General features: G+C 32.7%; 1 protein-coding gene and 1 long non-coding RNA gene across 7 annotated transcripts; one reads left to right on the top strand and one right to left on the bottom strand.

Moving 5' to 3' along the window:
• Nucleotides 1-254: 254 nt before the first annotated feature.
• LOC145961900 (baculoviral IAP repeat-containing protein 7-B-like) lies at nucleotides 255-8,505 on the bottom strand. 3 transcript variants are annotated; one of them, XM_083082464.1, is made up of 5 exons: nucleotides 5,201-5,442; nucleotides 4,955-5,111; nucleotides 4,684-4,873; nucleotides 3,085-3,935; nucleotides 255-2,916 (listed from the first exon to the last, which is right to left on the bottom strand). In XM_083082464.1, exons 3-5 carry the CDS (start codon nucleotides 4,802-4,804, stop codon nucleotides 2,557-2,559), a joined length of 1,332 nt encoding a protein of 443 aa, XP_082938590.1. In that variant the 5' UTR covers nucleotides 4,805-4,873; nucleotides 4,955-5,111; nucleotides 5,201-5,442; the 3' UTR covers nucleotides 255-2,556. The 3 variants fall into 3 exon arrangements, with proteins under 3 accessions (XP_082938590.1, XP_082938592.1, XP_082938591.1); XM_083082466.1 differs by lacking the exons at nucleotides 4,684-4,873; nucleotides 4,955-5,111; nucleotides 5,201-5,442 and adding an exon at nucleotides 8,053-8,505; XM_083082465.1 differs by lacking the exons at nucleotides 4,684-4,873; nucleotides 4,955-5,111; nucleotides 5,201-5,442 and adding an exon at nucleotides 5,458-8,032.
• Nucleotides 4,935-11,813, top strand: LOC145961901 (uncharacterized). 4 transcript variants are annotated; one of them, XR_014435741.1, is made up of 4 exons: nucleotides 4,935-5,814; nucleotides 6,042-6,157; nucleotides 6,494-9,111; nucleotides 9,176-11,813. It is a non-coding gene; the product is annotated as an uncharacterized LOC145961901 (long non-coding RNA). The 4 variants fall into 4 exon arrangements; XR_014435740.1 differs by having other exon boundaries at nucleotides 4,969-5,814; nucleotides 6,494-6,777; nucleotides 7,074-11,812; XR_014435738.1 differs by having other exon boundaries at nucleotides 4,971-5,814; nucleotides 6,494-6,780; nucleotides 7,618-11,808.
• Nucleotides 11,814-15,363: the final 3,550 nt, after the last annotated feature.

Consider the following 15,363-nt stretch of genomic DNA (forward strand, 5'->3'; position numbering starts at 1 on the left):
TCTTTGAAGTGACCAAGGTGACCGGATGTCCTTATCACTGTACTTACTTTATCAGCACATGATTCTAAAAGAAGAGCTTTATCCTCGTAAATATCTTTACAAGAGATAACTTTATTTATTAAATGATATATCGCGTACATATTGATGCAATTAACTCACGTTCTTATCATGTTATCCTTATCATATATATGATACGAAAAAATTTTACATGCGTTGGATGTGGGAAATATTTCTGGGAAATAATAACCACCTGAAATTTTATCACATTATAATTATCGCAAACATTACATGTATCGCTATTTTTTGTACAGCACTATTATACTAAAGTTATTTTTACCCAGGGTACACAAATATTATAACTGCATTTTATTATTATAGGTGTCTGAAAAGAAAGTTTGCATCATAAATATGAAAGTATTCTAAGTTTAGAGTTTGTGTATATGCATATACAAGTAAAATATGTGCATTGATAAAAGGGAATAACTTTGAACAGGATAAGGGAACGTAATAATAATAATAGATTATATCAAGAATAGTTACAGCATAAAAATGCAAGATTTAGTCTCTTATTTCTTCCCATTGCCGAATAGGAAGTACTATAATTCTGGTTTTATATACGCTGGCAAAACGGATTATACTATATTTGAGAAAACGACTTATTTAAAGAACTAATAGGACACTATTTTCTATAGACGATTACCGTACATACAACGCGCGCGATTCTTAATCCCAACTTCCCATATGTTAACTAGTGGCGAAATAAGGATATCATTATATAGTTCTAGTCTATAATGTACTGCATTGTGTGATTTTTTTCTATGAAAATTTATTGCATTCACTATGCTGGCTGAATGCTACAACTTTAGTTTGTCTCAAGATGTGATTGTTATTTTTATATGAATCAAAATTATTTAATATTGTGCCTCTATGAACATAGAATTCTCTTCGTAATACGGAAGTTGTATCTATGACATAGTTTTTGCTAAATTCAGTTTCGTGAAACTATTATTCTGATGTTTAATACTCCTATACACGAATACATGTTAATTTATTTTAAAATGTGTACTAATATATACAGAAAATATTTGCAGATAAATTAAATATATATTAAATATTTTAGAATTCTATATATCGCGCTAGTGAAATTTTACTTGTGTTTGATATATATATCGAGAAATATTATTATATTTCTTTTGAATTTATATTAATCGATTTATCTCAACAAATGTTTAGAAAACACATTTTCCACATTTTGTAAATATCCAGTATTATGAGAAACTATGCTCTTTATGTGTTGGGTATGTTAAAGTTCTTTAATGTTTCTTAATCAACAGTAATAATCTTAAATTTGTTAAATTAAAAAAATTTATTTATGCACTACCTACAAAAGTGTTTATATCAGGTTTACATAAACGAATATTTGCATTGTAATTCCTTTTCAATGGGATGCTAATTGTCAATCATATTTGATTATTAGAAATCTACTTAGCATTGCATTCCATTGTGCAGTGAAAAAAGTTTGAATTTATGCCAATTTTACATATTATCAATGATATAATTCATTTTATCAATCTGGAATGCTTAAGTTAATTATGTTTAACGCAAAGTTATATATATTATGTTTCTATGAACAATGACCGGACTCTAATAATATATATATCTGTGTGTGTGCAGAAACATTACAATGAATTATATCTCCTACAAATTATACAATGAACAAAAGTTGAAGAAAAAAGTTGGAGAAAAAAAGTTGACCGATTAAATTCAATTTTTCATAAATCTGAATAGATAATGATCTTTTCTTTTAATACTTGAAGTTTTGTAGAAGAGAGCTTCTCGAATCTTTTTTTTGAACTATTGAAAAAAGTTTAAACTGAACATTTTTTCACAAATAATTATAACTTAGATCTAGATTAGGCATAATAATTTTACATATAATTAATAGTAATTGTTTTACATCTATGTGCACATTCATCATTATATAACACTAATGACTAGACTCCATGTTATGTTGCTATTTATATTTTGAATATAGAATGGCAGAAGAACTTTGCCTTTATTTTTCATATCGCATAATATGAAATCAAAAACATTCAAATAGCAACATCCTCCCGTTGCAGGTACAGTCCATCTTTCACTTTTTATAATAAAGTGATCTGTACTCGCATCATTTAATAATTATAATATAAAAATCTGTGATATGTCACATGTGTTTTGCACACTGACTAACAATCTTTTTTATGGTGCTTCCTATTCACATATTACATATCCATATATATATATTCGAATATAGAAACACATTATTTGCACAACAATCACAAAATCCATTCATCACATCAGTGCAGAATATTTTTCTTTATTAGATCGAGACGAGTAAAAATTTATTCCATTAATGGGAAATTAAAATTCTCATTAGTAATATCTGTACCTGCAGATCGGTATGCTACATGAGTCATGTCATTTAGTTTAATTTTCGAGTGTTAGTTTATCAGTCTTCAAAGACAATGAAAATGTTAGTAAAGTTTGCACATGTGTGTATCATTGAGGATAAAGACACTATGGAATGTATGCCTGTACAGTAACCTTCACAGGTTTCCGACATACTCCACATATTTTCATGTTCTTTGCACACTCTGCACAAGCCAATAAATGCCCACATGGCATAAATACCATTCGTAGTTCTCTACTGTAGCATATTTTGCACATTCTTGCATCTTTGTCTACTGGCTTGTCACAAGATGCTTTAACAGTAGACTGTTCTTCAATATTGGCCTCACTTGATCCTGTACTAAATAATGTTGTACTCTCTTTGTTAGTGTCTTCGGAATTGGTAGAGCTTTGAGAACTTCCAGCAATACACTCATCTTCATTAGATGTCAGATCTTGTTCAGCGGTTGTAGATGGTTTTACGATATCCTGAGAAAGAATTCAAAATTAACATATCATATATATTTCACAATATATACACTTGTTATATTTAACATAACTGTTTTACGTTCCTCTACAACTATATTAAAAATATAGAAATTGCACAATTCCATTTACGTATGAATGTGAAAAATATTTTTTATTATAAATATTTACCGGTTTAGCATATGTCTTTCCAACGAACTTGTTCACATAATCCTTTCCTTTGGTCATAAGCAAATACGAGCAGTAGTCGAACCATTTAGCATGTTGTTCCCAAGGATCATCTTCTGGTTCCCAATCTCTCAATCCTCCTCCGCAATGATAGCACAATGTTTGATCACCATTTCCTGTGTAGAAAAAGCCAGCCTCTGCTAATTCTTCTTTAGTTTGTGACATTGCTTTAGGCCACGTTTCAAATGTACTTAATCTAGCTTCGTAAGTGACATATTCAGGATGCTTTGGTCTCATAGGAGGGTTAAATACTCCTAAGTTAAATTTCATGTTTTCCGTAAATTCTTCGTTATCGGGACCGGAAAAAGGCATGTAGATTGTACCGTAAGGTCCGCACACATCATATCCTTTAGACATAGGCGTTGGAATCGTGTTAGGATCCGCGCCGATTGGCACGTTGCCACAAGGGATATTACGAACGAATCTACATCTTCCGGACCATCGCTGATGATCGACCATTGGACTGTCGTCTGGCTGCCACTGGCATATTTCTACGAGACACTCGAAGCATTTTACCTTATCACTTTCGCCAGTATAATAGAACCCAGCTGCCGCAAGTTTTTCCGGTTTCATCCATACACATGGCCAATTCTTGAAGCTCTCTAACCGAGCGGACTCAAATCGATAATCAATGTTGTCAACTTCGTCTGATATTTCAATAAATTGGGATGGTATAGATGGTGTTGGTCGTTTACGGTTCGGAAGAGGAAGTCTGAATTGTTCAATGCACCCAGTCATACTTGTTCTAATGTATTTAAAAGACTTGAAGTAAATATGTTTTTTTGCTTGAGAAGCTGTAAAGAAAGAAAGAAGACATTAATAGGTTTCTACATTTCATTATAATTCATTAACATTTCCAGCTTCTATTTACATTCAACGCAACAATATAAGGAATTTTCATTTTAATGACATTCAATTCTCATTTTTCCTCAATTCTTTATCAAATTGCCAGAGACCACGTATGCGCGATAAGCTTTAAATTACAATGTGTAATAAATGTGGCCTGCTTAGTTAGCTCAAATATTTTACTTTGATAACAGCTGTTATGCTAAGCATGCAATAAAAAATAGAAAATACCAAAAGAAATATTATTAAAGCTAAATTCTAATTGATCAACTAATTAAGAAATCAAACCTCTTCATTCTTTTACATACTTGTGTAATATTAATGTCAAGAAAAGCTACAAAAAAATATTACATACTACCAGTTTTGACAAGTATTAGAATTACTAAAAATTCTTCTTAAACAAAAACTCATGCATTTTAATATTATACTTTCAATATAATTTACCTTGTAATTTTTTATTCACATTTAAAATCTTGAAAAAATTTATATATCATGAGATATAATCATGGTATATCGTACGGATCTTGCCATAAATTTTGAATTTTTCGGATATCAATATATAACACGTTAATGTTACATGTTTATTTTAAATATCAGATATCGAAAAGAAAATTATTAAAATCTTTTGAAAAAATTGCGTTGATGAATGTAATAAAAAGTGGATTTTAAATGTGAACTTTATTGCATCGGGCTTACCTGTAGTTTTTTTCAAATAATCCTTCAACCGATCATGTGACCAACTCTTAAGGCTTGTGTCCACGATGCTCGGAGGCTTCTCCGAGGATGAGTTCAAAAATCCACCCTCGAGCAGAATCATTTACTCCTCTTATTTGAATAATATGAATCGTGGACGCAGAACTCAGGGGATCGATTGTGTATCACACAACTTGGTGAAAATTACAAAAGTTAGCAAATTTACTAGATATTGACTAATGAAATTTATAAATATTCTAGTACATTTGCTCACTTTCGTAATTTTCACCAAGTTGTATGATACACAATCGATCCCCAGAGATGACATCACATGGGAAGGATTTTTGAAATCACTTACATATCCTTACTACACGAAGATAACGAAGATACCTTTTCATATTGATGTTAAATCGCTCACACATTTTCAGTATCTAAAAAAATATCAATCTCTCATTTTTCATCACGTAAAAGCGTCTTTTGACGCTAGAAATGAGTGTCAAATGTCAGTATGAAAAGATACCTTGATCGTCGACTGTTGGCCCTTTTTATTCATGTCTTATCATTAATTTCTAAAACACATCTACATTCATTCATAAGTGCAGTATATGTACGCAAGCATCACGTGACTTGACCTCTTACCCGTCTGCTATCCTCCCCTTTCCAGTTAATAAAGTGTAACAAAGAACACATAAAATCAGTGATAAAATAAGGGGTACCCAGGATCTCTGTCGCTACATGTATATTAAAGTAAAGAGGAATATTAAGGGTGAGACTCACGCATAATTCTGTGGGCAAATAGATGCATCTTATAGGTTAAAAGTAGCGAAAGAAATTCGCCCTGTGTATCCCGAGCACCGTGCCTGCTGAAAAAGGAACGTGGCCACGATACAAGAGCCCACTAGCGACACTGGGCGACGTTGCCACGCCACAATTTCTATTTCTGTTCATCTTATTACATTACTCCCAACGTTCCAGAGCATGAGCGGACCTTTGGAGCGGTTGGCTGGCGACGCGACGCCCCTCCCGATGTCGACGCGGCGCCCCTCGAGGAAGGTCGGGAAAAAGATGGAAATCTTTCGAATTTTCCAATGAATGATAAAATGCCTCGGAGAGCATCCCGAGAGACTTAAAATGGTACGATATTACTTTCGAAAAATTCCAGTTTTAAAAAGTCGGGATGATTAAGACTTTCGAAATTTTCGAGTATATTTGAATCATCGATAAACTTTTTTATTTGCGGAAAAAGATCGACGAAATGATACTCGCGCGCTCGAAATAAATATGATTAAATATGAGATAATTATATTTTAATAAATTAATTTCATAAATATATTTCACGTTTAATCGCAAATATCTTTCAGTTTTCAGCGAGAGAACGCTATTCCGCGAAATAACGCTGGCATGCGTTTGTTAACAGTCACGCAATTCCCGAGAAGAGAGAAGGGCTTTCGCGAAGGAATTTCTACTCCTGTGAAAGGTAATGCCTCAATCGTGACGATACCACGTATCAGACATCATTCGCTTGGCAAACGGACTGCAACAACTCGTTCTTTGTCACCGTCCGTCATATCGCTCCGTATCCGTTTTAGGAGAAACTCGTGTCTCTCTCTTTGACATTCTTTCGCGAAGAAGGCATCTACATGTTCGAAAATCGAAGCGCGAGATTTGCAATGATTAAAATTTCTTGATTCAATTTTTCTAGCCTTGAGATTCAATTCATAAAGAGCCTCTTTATTCTCGATTATCAACTGTAATTTGACCAGACTATCCCGCCATTTTCGCTAATTAAGCTAAATTTGACTAACTGTTGCAGGTTGCCTTCGAAATGAATCGTTCAAGGATATTACATTTACAAGGCGCCTGTTCCGAGAATTTTTTGTAACACGCATCCCGATGCTGCGAAAATGACACATCAAAATGGCCAAAGTGCGCGAATCATTGATCGTCCGAAGATTCATATAGTGACATCAGCGCTGAATTTTTTTCCTCTGAAGACTATTCATCCGAGCCTGTAAAGAGAGCTGGCAACGATGGAACGTCACGTACACAATCGAAAAGTTGTGGGCTGATTTTATCAACGTTGATTATGCAATTCCGGTAGTAATTTGAACAATTTTGTGCATTTTTTCATGGTGATGTCAAATATAATTATAAATATTAGACAGACTGATGATTTACATTTGTTTTTAACTTTTATACCGGGTAGATTTGAATTACAAATTCGTCATTTGCGTTTAAATCATTTATTCAAATAACTGGCGATACGTTTTGGACTTTGCTCATATGATGTATAGAAAATGATTACCATTTGCTCTTATAAATTCTTATAAAATGACTAGTTATCGAATGTCACAAAAAAATAATTTGATACATAGTAATCTTATCTTTCTTAGAAAATAGAAGAAAATTGTAGGGCAATTAAGAAATTTATCGTGTATTATTTCCACGAACTATATAAAGTCACAGCGTGTGGTCGGCGATATCGTCAATAGACAACATACATCGGTTTTAGTTGCATAGTCCTAGTGTCAATATCTTTTGACTTCGGAAGCCTTTGAAATGCCGAAAAGAGGAGTTCCGAATAGGATGAAAAATTTCTGTAGGATGAATGAAAAAGATGTGAGAAAAGGATAGGGGGCACGCCTCACAGGCGCCAGTCATTTTCCTTCAAGAAATTATTCGAATAAATCAACACATTAAAGAGATCAATTAAAAGTTACATTTTGACGCCCAATATATAATTTTTGTTATCAATACGTATAATTCTATTGATTATAAAAAAAAGAAAGCCTCAAAAAAATGAAATAGTTCAGCTTTAAATTATATTTAATTATAAAAGACAAAAATAATTTATCTTTACTGATATCGCGTTACATACACATTTATTAATCCGATAATTTCACTTGAATTTATTCTAATATCTTGTCCTTTTTGCAGATTATTTACTCGCTGGCTATCGTCGTCCAGAATCTTCAATAAATACGGACCCACCCAATAACAAGAGATAAGAGACGCCATCGTACATGAAAGGATGCCGATAAAACAGAAAGAGAGGCGCGGGGCGAGGGCAAGGGATATAGTAAACAGATGCCGATCAAATCTCGAAACACTATCAGTTAGTGATATCGCGGTCAATCGCCCTTATCATCGCACTTATATGCCACTTGAATAGTTTAGCACGTATTCGCGCTGGGTGCGTCCTACCTACATAAAAGCAAGCGAGTTTCCAGGCGAGCAATGAAAAAAAAACACACACAAGCTTGGCGTGGGAAAGGAAGGAATGCGGGACTTTCTAAATTCTCTTTGGACTTGAAGGAGAAGCGCATGCGATACATGCGAGTGGAATGCAAATTAACGAAGAAAAAGACATACCCGAAGATCGAGTCGGCCTGTTTGCTGCGAACCACCACGGCTTTGTCCTCTGGCACGACCTCTCTTTCCCCTTATTATTACGTACCGTTTTGCGAGTATGTCGTGGATATATTTTCGCTGTCGTGTCTTATCGAGCAATTGTCTCGCGAAAAACTGCGCGACACGTGATGCCCTGTCGCGCGAGTATCCGTCGAACTGTCTCTATAAACTGTCTTGCGATGTAGAGCAAGAAAAGACGATTATAACAGCGCGAGGCGTTCGATACGTTCGAGTCTGATGTGTGACTCGCAGCTGCTAGCAGCTCGCGGGGAGCGCGACAAAGCGGTGCGTATCCTATAGCAGTCGTTTGTACAGTTGGCGGAAGTATAGTATGAGACGTCAGTGACGGCGTTGACGACTCACGATCCCCGTTCCTCGATAGCCAGTTAACAGACTGAAACTCGTCGACGCAAGGCCTGCAACCATACTTTAACGACCTCCGTAATCTACCATCTCCCACCGAGCCTTTCGAAACATGACGTAAGCTCTTCTAGCGAAGCGAAATCCAATCCTCAGTCCCCGCATTTCCGCAGAATTGTTTTCACACACTCTATACTTGTTATTATTGTTGCGTAAATATGCGTATGATAAACATTTTATTTTATTTATTATGTCGATATCGCAGTCTCTCAAATCTATAGAACGAATTTGCAGATTTTTATTCTTAGAGTCTTAAATTTTACGAATTTATATATTCTAAAAGCAGACCATTACGAATCTGGTAATTTTATGCATATTGCCAGAATTGATTCGCATCTGAATAAACATATGAATAAATATGTACGAGACATTTAAATAAGAAACAATATCGCTCTCGCAGAAGAGACGCTTACATTTCTTGAAAGTCTGAGATAAGAGATAAAAGAGAAATGTACAGATGAAAAAAAGAGCCAGTATCAATTAATAGAACAATTAATTTCAACAAAGACATAATTGCCTGCAGTGGAAAATTTCCAACTCCACTCTATCGGTCCATTTCCAATCTAATCTTTCCTATCGCGTGTCAAACGAAAAAAAAAGGTGAGCAATTCTTTTAAAATACCTCAGAAAAAAAAATCTAATCGAGAAATTCCCGAAATTCCAGGATCAATAGTCGAGAAAGGGAGACCTTGGCTCTTCGAGCCACCCAGATCGTACGGCACTATCGGTAGCTGCGCGCTCGAGCTACATGTATGTATATGGCATGTGTGGCGATGCCAGCAATGGCGGCGGGAAGGGAAGGTCGCGGAGAGAAAGGTCGCCATCGCCGTCGCCTCCGCCGCCGCTGATCTCACTCGTAACGCGATATTCGCCTCCGCTCGCCGCTGAAATATTCCGCGCAGCGTCACGATAACGCGGCCGTTGTTCTTTGTTCGCGGAATACGCCCTAGAATCCAAGTCGAGAAACAACCCCGGCGTCTTCTCGTCCTCGAGCGAGGCTCAATTTTACCGGCCGCACCCCCGTCGCGTTGACCCTAGCGGTTCATTCTTTCAAGCCCTGCTTCCTCCGGAAACGGAAACCGGCCCTAAACTATCATCGGTGACTCTAGCCGAGACAGACGGGTCATATAGACCTCTTCTGGGGAGCACAATGGAAGAGAACGCTGTCCGTGTAAAAAATGCTGTGTTCTTGCGTTCGGGGTGGTCGAGATTTAGATAAGATTTCGACACGCGTGTCGTCTGGGAATGCCATCGCGTCTTTCGTTTTCCGAAAATATTTGCGCGAAATATTTGTGCTTTTTCAGGGGAACTTGAGTAATGTTTGAACGATTCCCGTTTAAGCGCGCACGATCGATCGGCTACACGTTTCGCGACGAGAATGGCTAAAAGTATCGTGCCTTATCTTATCGCGCGAAAAACCACATGATGTTCCCGAATTATCTCATCGTTTCGAGTATATCGATAAGATTTTGCGGATTTAAATAACACTCGACGACGAGTGTGTGATCACGAATTCTCGGAAGTCTTCACCCAGCCATAAATATTTTTGCCATAATTTTTCCACCGTAAACAAACTTGTAAGCCAAGAGTCCAAACTCTGCGTCATCAAATTTATTCTTGTCCTTAGTAGTCAAAATATATATTTATATTAAGATATTTATATTAATCTATTTATACATTTACATTTCTTATTTATATTTATATTAATCTTATATTAATTAATTAATAACTTTTTTTATTACAATACGATAGAGAAAGAATTCACAAGTCAATATCTTATTTTAAATCTACTTATATGTCAGAAGAGGATTCGTAAAAAATTATAAATACACTTTAATCATTATTATAAAAATAATAATCTTTATTAAGTGCACGTAATTAATGTGTATATGTATAAAGAAAGGCTGTTTTGAAAAGTCTAGAATCATTACTGCGCGCATTGTTCGTGATCAATCATTATATTTTATTACCCATTGTCTTGCTTCCGAGAAAAATTAACAATCGATTTTAATTTGAATGCATTAATTGTTTGTAAAATGATGCACGCCATATGAGATTATTATTTTAGGCGAATGTGTTTCCGAATCGAAGGCAGAGTTGCCGCTATTGGTTTAAGAAATTTCATTCATTGTTGAAATAACTTGCAAAACTCCTAGTAGAGTTCATGTGCACCCATGAATGGAGGCGCCTATACACCATATGGTGTGTACAACACAATACGAGACGAGGCATTCTAAGAAAGGAATGTTGCAGTTAAAGGTTCCAGGAAAGGCATTCTGGTTTAGCGGGGTAGTTTCCCTTGAAAAAAGAAAAAGGAGCTTGGGTATTCCAAGGTTTTTGAATGTTCTGGCGCTTTCTTTTTTTAACAAATACAATAAAATTATATGCAAGAGCACGTCGCTCCATCGGAATGTTTTTTATGTATAATTTCATCGGATGTTTTCTGTGAAAACTTTTGAAAGGCGATGACGTAAGACATAGGATACGGTGCATTCTTTCAATTTTTAATGGATGTAATATTCAATTTTTCATGGATATAATATATTTTCAATAATGCGACGTTATCAACAATTTGTTATCTACTTGGTAAACTTTCTTTATTTTATTTGTGATAAATATGATACGATAAACATGTTCTTTCATAATTAGATCTGATAAAAGAATTAAATGGAAAATTTTAAATTAACTTTCAGTTGAAGAGAGAGAGAGAGAGAGAAAGAGAGAGAGAGGGAGAAGGATTTTTAATATATTGATTTTTTAAAAATAAATACTCATGTGTGTTTCGAGATAATTATTAAAAATAAATTATTCAAGATAATATTTAGATAAAGATATTTAAGTAAAGAAATTAAACATTATATTTAATCTGATAATTTAATATATGCGACACATAATAAACTAGAGCTGCATTTTTTAATTAATGTTGCAAATACTTGAAAATCTTTGATTGATTGATTGATTAAAAGAAAAGGAATAGAGATTTTTTTTATTTTGATTAATTGATCATATGTATTACCATATGTACTTATTATATGTATATGATTTATTATATGTATAACATTAAATACGGATTCTAATTTTTATTTAGTATGAGAAAATGTGTGAGAATAGAAGGAAATTGAATATTAAAATATTTTTTTATATATTCTGCACATAAGTGTATGTGTACATAAGTCGATTCTTTATAAAAGAATAAGATACGCAAAATATTGTCAAGATAATATAATATTATATATAATATTATATATCATCATAAAATGTATATAAATCTATAAATATAAATACAGTATAAAAAAATTTACTTTAACGTTTCATACTCCATCATTCACAAAATCATTGTATACCATTATAATTACTTATAACTACTTAATTATAATTATATAACTATATTACCTAATATAGTACATAATACCTAATGATTAAATTTTTGTCTCGTGTCGTACTTATGTCTAAATTGTATTATCTATTACATGGTACTTTGGTTTTTTTTAGCAAACATTATATGTCGGGCATAATATCGAAACAAGTAATGTTCTATTGCACAATTATACATACTATATACTATTCTATATACTACTCTATATACAATTATAATTAATAAATGTGATTTATGATATGACATATTTTGTATTAATGACACCTAGCATTTGTCTTTTCAGAACATAATGAGCATTGGAGATGAATTGATTGACAAATGCTAGCTTTCGCGAGCAAAAAATTTATTAAATTTTGAAAATTGCACATCTTCACTATATTTAATAGAATGTAAAATGTAAAAATGATTTTATGATATATTGGAAACAATTATATCTTGAACAAGAAATTTATTAAATTTTGAAAATTGCACATCTTCACTATATTTAATAGAATGTAAAATATAAAAATGATTTTATGATATGTTGGAAACAATTATATCTTGAACAAGAAATTTATTAAATTTTGAAAATTGCACATCTCCATTATATTTAATAGAATGTAAAATGTAAAAATGATTTTATGATATATTGGAAACAATTATATCTTGAACAAGAAATTTATTAAATTTTGAAAATTGCACATCTCCATTATATTTAATAGAATGTAAAATGTAAAAATTATTTTATGATATATTGGAAACAATTATATCTTGAACAAGAAATTTATTAAATTTTGAAAATTGCACATCTCCATTATATTTAATAGAATGTAAAATGTAAAAATTATTTTATGATATATTGGAAAAAATTATATCTTGAACAAGAAATTTATTAAATTTTGAAAATTGCACATCTTCACTATATTTAATAAAATGTAAAATGTAAAAATGATTTTATGATATATTGGAAACAATTATATCTTGAACAAGAAATTTATTAAATTTTGAAAATTGCACATCTCCATTATATTTAATAGAATGTAAAATGTAAAAATGATTTTATGATATATTGGAAACAATTATATCTTGAACAAGAAATTTATTAAATTTTGAAAATTGCACATCTTCACTATATTTAATAAAATGTAAAATGTAAAAATGATTTTATGATATATTGGAAACAATTATATCTTGAACAAGAAATTTATTAAATTTTGAAAATTGCACATCTCCATTATATTTAATAGAATGTAAAATGTAAAAATGATTTTATGATATATTGGAAACAATTATATCTTGAACAAGAAATTTATTAAATTTTGAAAATTGCACATCTTCATTATATTTAATAGAATGTAAAATATAAAAATGATTTTATGATATGTTGGAAACAATTATATCTTGAACAAGAAATTTATTAAATTTTGAAAATTGCACATCTCCATTATATTTAATAGAATGTAAAATGTAAAAATGATTTTATGATATATTGGAAACAATTATATCTTGAACAAGAAATTTATTAAATTTTGAAAATTGCACATCTTCACTATATTTAATAAAATGTAAAATGTAAAAATGATTTTATGATATGTTGGAAACAATTATATCTTGAACAAGAAATTTACTAAATTTTGAAAATTGCACATCTCCATTATATTTAATAGAATGTAAAATATAAAAATGATTTTATGATATGTTGGAAACAATTATGTCTTGAAAAACAATTCAAAATGAATGTATTATTATATGCAATGTAATATAGCAAAATTATCTATAAATATAATACTTATCTATAAATAAAATTATCTATAATAATATCTATATGATATATAAATACAATGTTTCACAATTTGAATTATTGCATAAGTGAAAAACATTTTATTTATCGCTTGCAGATGTTTCGTCCGTGGCCTTGTTTATATAATCTTTCCATAAGTAACAAAAGGCACAAAATGTCTGTTGGGTAGTTATATAAAAGGTGGTATCTTAGTAAGATATCACCAAAATATCCCACATATGCCAGCTATAACGCCAGATTACGTACATATAAAATATAGCCTAAAATTTTGTCACATCTTAAAGAAGAATTAGTAACCACTGGTTTGTTCTACACGAGAAATGGTGTCAAATATTGTGCGAAGGATTGAAAGATTGGCAGAAAGATAGACAATGGAATCCTTGTAAGCAACACGCTAAGACATTTTGTGCCTTTTGTTACTTATGGAAAAGATTTGTCCTACATTCTTCCCATCTTAAGTAAACATAGGGATGTAAGTGAGGGAGGAGGTCAGGTATGTCTGTATTCATTCGGTCAACGAGCGGCAGAATCCACCCTCCACAAATATCCTTATCTTTACTGGGAATTTGATGCTTTATTCATCAAATTGTTCAAACGTCCATCGTATTCTCTATAGGAATAAAGCACGAAATTTTACCTGGATTTACATCACCTGGTATGGTGCGCGTCAATGATTCTGTCCGCGGGGCAAAGGGAGCTTGTGACTGGCCGATCAGCTGCTGCCGGCTGATGATTTATGCTCTACGCCTTAGGACAGAATCATTGAAGCTCATTCTAAATAAATAATTTATCATAAAATTACATTTTGGAGAATATTTCAGGTGATCTAATTCCGGTTTTTCGGAAAGGACAAACGCAGGTATCGTACAACAACATACGAAACATCTTACCCAGTGGTGGTTTCCTTCTACGTAATAAAACCCTGCCTCCGCAAGCTTTTCCGGTTTAATCCAATCTCTGTACGGCCACATCGCGAAGCTTTGAAAGCGATCATATTCAAATCTGTAATCTATTGTTACTGTGTCAATCGAAGAATGTGGAAACCAATACATGAATCGCGTATATGGTATGGCGGTGGAATTTGTGTATCTATTCATTTTTTTTATATAGATCTAAATAGATGATAGCTGATATTATCTTCTTCTCAGTCCTAAAGTTCGATTCCGAACGTGGTGACCTCTCTTTCATATACTTGTGTTGCGCACCAGATTATCACACGTATATGGGACCTACAGTTTAATGCCGGTTCCGAACGGCTAGATTAGAGAGGTTTTCATGGCAAGATTTTTCTGTGGGTTGCCGCTTCCTTCTGAGAGAGGAGCGTATACAATTTTTCGGTTTTATCGAGAATCGAACCCGGGACTTTTGGCTTTGTAGGCTAGTGCGCTGCCTACTGTGCCACGCTTCGCTCAAAGCTGATATTATAGCTCCCCTTATATAATTTGAAACTGGCAAAGAAAAAAGAATACATTATTAGATCGATAAATTTTATTAAATAATAATTAATTAACAATTTTAGTTTTTATTAAACAGACAATGTAAGTAAGTAATGCTTAGCAATGTGCGAGCCAACAGAGATTCTTTAAAAAGTAATTGGCAACTTATCGAAAGAATTAAAGACAATGTTATGTATTTTATTTACCTATTTTTTTGTTGCTGTTGCGGTAAATTTTATCTTCAAAGCTTTGAAGATATT

This window comes from Camponotus vicinus, unplaced genomic scaffold, assembly GCF_025532165.1.
Source record: "Camponotus vicinus isolate PSW18456_S1 unplaced genomic scaffold, iyCamVici1.0 SCAF_11, whole genome shotgun sequence".
Classification (NCBI taxonomy): Eukaryota; Metazoa; Arthropoda; class Insecta; order Hymenoptera; family Formicidae; genus Camponotus; species Camponotus vicinus.